The following is a 2,442-nucleotide window of genomic DNA, read 5'->3' as shown; positions in this document are numbered from 1 at the left end:
GCTCGACTGTGAGTTCCTGCCAGTTTCCAGGGGGCCAAGCCCCAGCCAAGCCCTGTAACTCACCAGGGGGCTGGGACTGGGCTCAGCGGGTGGGACCAGGACCAGGACCGCCCCAGGGGGTCAGGAAAAGTGTGGCCTTTGGTGCTTTTCCCCCATAGGGAAGGGGGGGCGTGGGCCAGAGCAGCATGAAGGCAGAGAGGTCTGAGTGGGTGTATGATGGGGAGGGAGACGCTGTCCAGGCAAGGCCGCTTAAGGCCAAGCGCTGGCCCCCCTGAGTGCTGGCTGGTGTATGGGGTGGATAGGAAAGGGTGGGGAGGGCGTGGGTGAGAGGTCTGGGCTGGGGCTGTTCTGGCAAATGAAAGGGCACTCAAGGGGCCAAGGCCACTGATCTCAACTGCAGGAATGGAGGGAGCGGAGTACATGGAGAAAGGGGCTGTCGGAGGGAGCGGGATGGGGTCGGGGTCGGGGTCAGGGTGGGCTGTGCTGTGCCTGAGCTGGAGAGACACGTGCAGCTGGCCAGCCCTGGAGGCTCTGGGCCCGGGGTGGGTCAGAGGGAGACTGTGGGGGCTTGGCTGTGGGCTGCGGCTGAGGTCTTCTTGCCCACAGGGCCTCGCCAGGAGTCTGCCCGTGCCGAGCACCAGTCCTTGCATCCTTATGCTGGAGACCCCTGCACCGCAGGGAGGGTGGTTGGCTGAGTCCTAGAGAAAAAGACTCCTCACGGGGCACTCTTGATGCTTGTATACACTTTGTGGTTTATTTGGTGGTCAGTAATTAATGTCTTTGTTGAGTGAAAGAAAGCTAATAGAACGTAATCAAAATAGTGGTCTAATTGACGGATTTTACTTGTTCCTTGCACCTGTGCCTTCTTCAGCTCCTACTGCCTATTTAGTTTATGTGGGTGCACACCAAGCACCACGCCCCCCAGGCCCTCAGCACCGCTAGGTGCTCGCTTTCCCCACCTCAGTTCCAGTGACATGATGATCTTTTGCCTTGGAGGTCTCGGCCAGCCTGTCCTCCATCCTGTCCTCGTTCTCGGGCACCACCAGCAGCCGGTGCTGGGTTTTGGCCCCCAGCTTGTCCGGCCGGTGCTCAGGCCGGTGCTCGGGCCGCGAGCCTGGCCGGGTGTCCGGTTTGCACTCGGTCCGGTACTTGCCCTCACCCTCCTTCTTGAAGGAGGCAGAAGACATGGCTTTGGGCTTGGGGGGCTGCAGCCACGAGTGGCTGAGGATCTCATCGATGTGTAGCCGCCGGTTGACGTCCGGCTGCAGGATTCGGTAGATGAGGTCCTTGCACTCGCCCGTCAGGTTCTTGGAGCGGGGGAAGTCCACGCGGTGCTCCTTCTGGATGCGCAGCATCTTCTTGATGTCGGAGTCGTCGTAGGGCATGGAGCCACAGACCATGATGTAGAGGATCACGCCCAGGCTCCAGATGTCGTACACCTTGGGCTGGTAGGGGATGCCCTGCAGCACCTCGGGGGCCGCGTATGCCGCCGACCCGCAGAAGGTCTTGCTGAGGATGATGCGGCCACTGCCGTCCCGCAGGCAGCGCTTGGAGAAGCCGAAGTCAGACAGCTTGATGTTGAAGTCCTTGTCAAGGAGGAGGTTCTCGCACTTGAGATCTCGGTGGACGACGTCCAGGTCGTGGCAGTACTTGACGGCGGAGGAGAGCTGGCGGAACATCTTACGAGCCACATCCTCATGCAGCGCCCCCCGACACTTGATGAACTCAAGGAGGTCGCCCTGGACCCCGAGCTCCATGACAATGTAGATGCGCCCATCAGAGGTCTCAAAGATCTCGTAGGTCTTGATGATGGAGCGGTGGTTGACGGTTGCCAGGATGTCCATCTCCCGAGGAAGGAATCTCTCCACGAAGTCGGTGGGCGTCTTCTTGCGGTCGATGATCTTGACTGCCACGTTGAACTTGAGGCGCTCAGAGTAGGCAGATTTGACTTTTGCGTACGAGCCCTTGCCAAGATTGATGCCCACGATGTAACCCTTCTTCCTTAGGACCGCGGCATCGTCCATGGTGCCAGGAGCAGCTAGCGCCGCTGTGCTCTACATCCCCTCCCTACGTGGGCCAGCAGGCATTGTCCTCATTTACACTGTGGGGAGCCGTCTGGCTGGGCTGGGCCTGGACTTGGAGGGGTGGAATGCTCAGCATTGTCCCCGCGTGACTTCAGCATGTGAAGTCATAAAGCCAGCTTGTCGGGAGTAGGGACTGAGCTGGGGGAAATGGGGCCCCTGGAACCCTGGAAGCCAGGCTGGCCTGGCAGGAGGGCCCACTCCCCCCTGCCCACTGGAAGGAAGCCGGCACCCAGAACTGCAGTAACCCTCCCTGCTCCTCCTTCTCTCTGTGGCTTCCTTGTCATGAGTCAGGCCCAAGGGAGGGCCACCCAGGTCAAGCCAGAGTGCCGGCCCCATGCCCATTTCCTTCTCCTGGCTG

General features: G+C 60.6%; 1 protein-coding gene across 1 annotated transcript; it reads right to left on the bottom strand.

Moving 5' to 3' along the window:
- Positions 1-938: 938 nt before the first annotated feature.
- TSSK2 (testis specific serine kinase 2) lies at positions 939-2,024 on the bottom strand. Its single transcript, XM_006744983.2, has one exon. The coding sequence runs from the start codon at positions 2,022-2,024 to the stop codon at positions 939-941; it is 1,086 nt and encodes a 361-aa protein (XP_006745046.1).
- Between the last annotated feature and the right edge of the window lie 418 nt (positions 2,025-2,442).

Source organism: Leptonychotes weddellii, chromosome 13 (assembly GCF_054177405.1).
Source record: "Leptonychotes weddellii isolate Sample4059 chromosome 13, ASM5417740v2, whole genome shotgun sequence".
Classification (NCBI taxonomy): Eukaryota; Metazoa; Chordata; class Mammalia; order Carnivora; family Phocidae; genus Leptonychotes; species Leptonychotes weddellii.
Note: the sequence above shows the minus strand (reverse complement) of the source record. Positions and strands in the feature narration are given on the sequence as shown.

Coding starts and splice junctions, on each gene's coding strand:
- TSSK2 (XM_006744983.2), bottom strand. CDS start 2,024: ATGGACGATGCCGCGGTCCTAAGGAAGAAGGGTTACATCGTGGGCATC.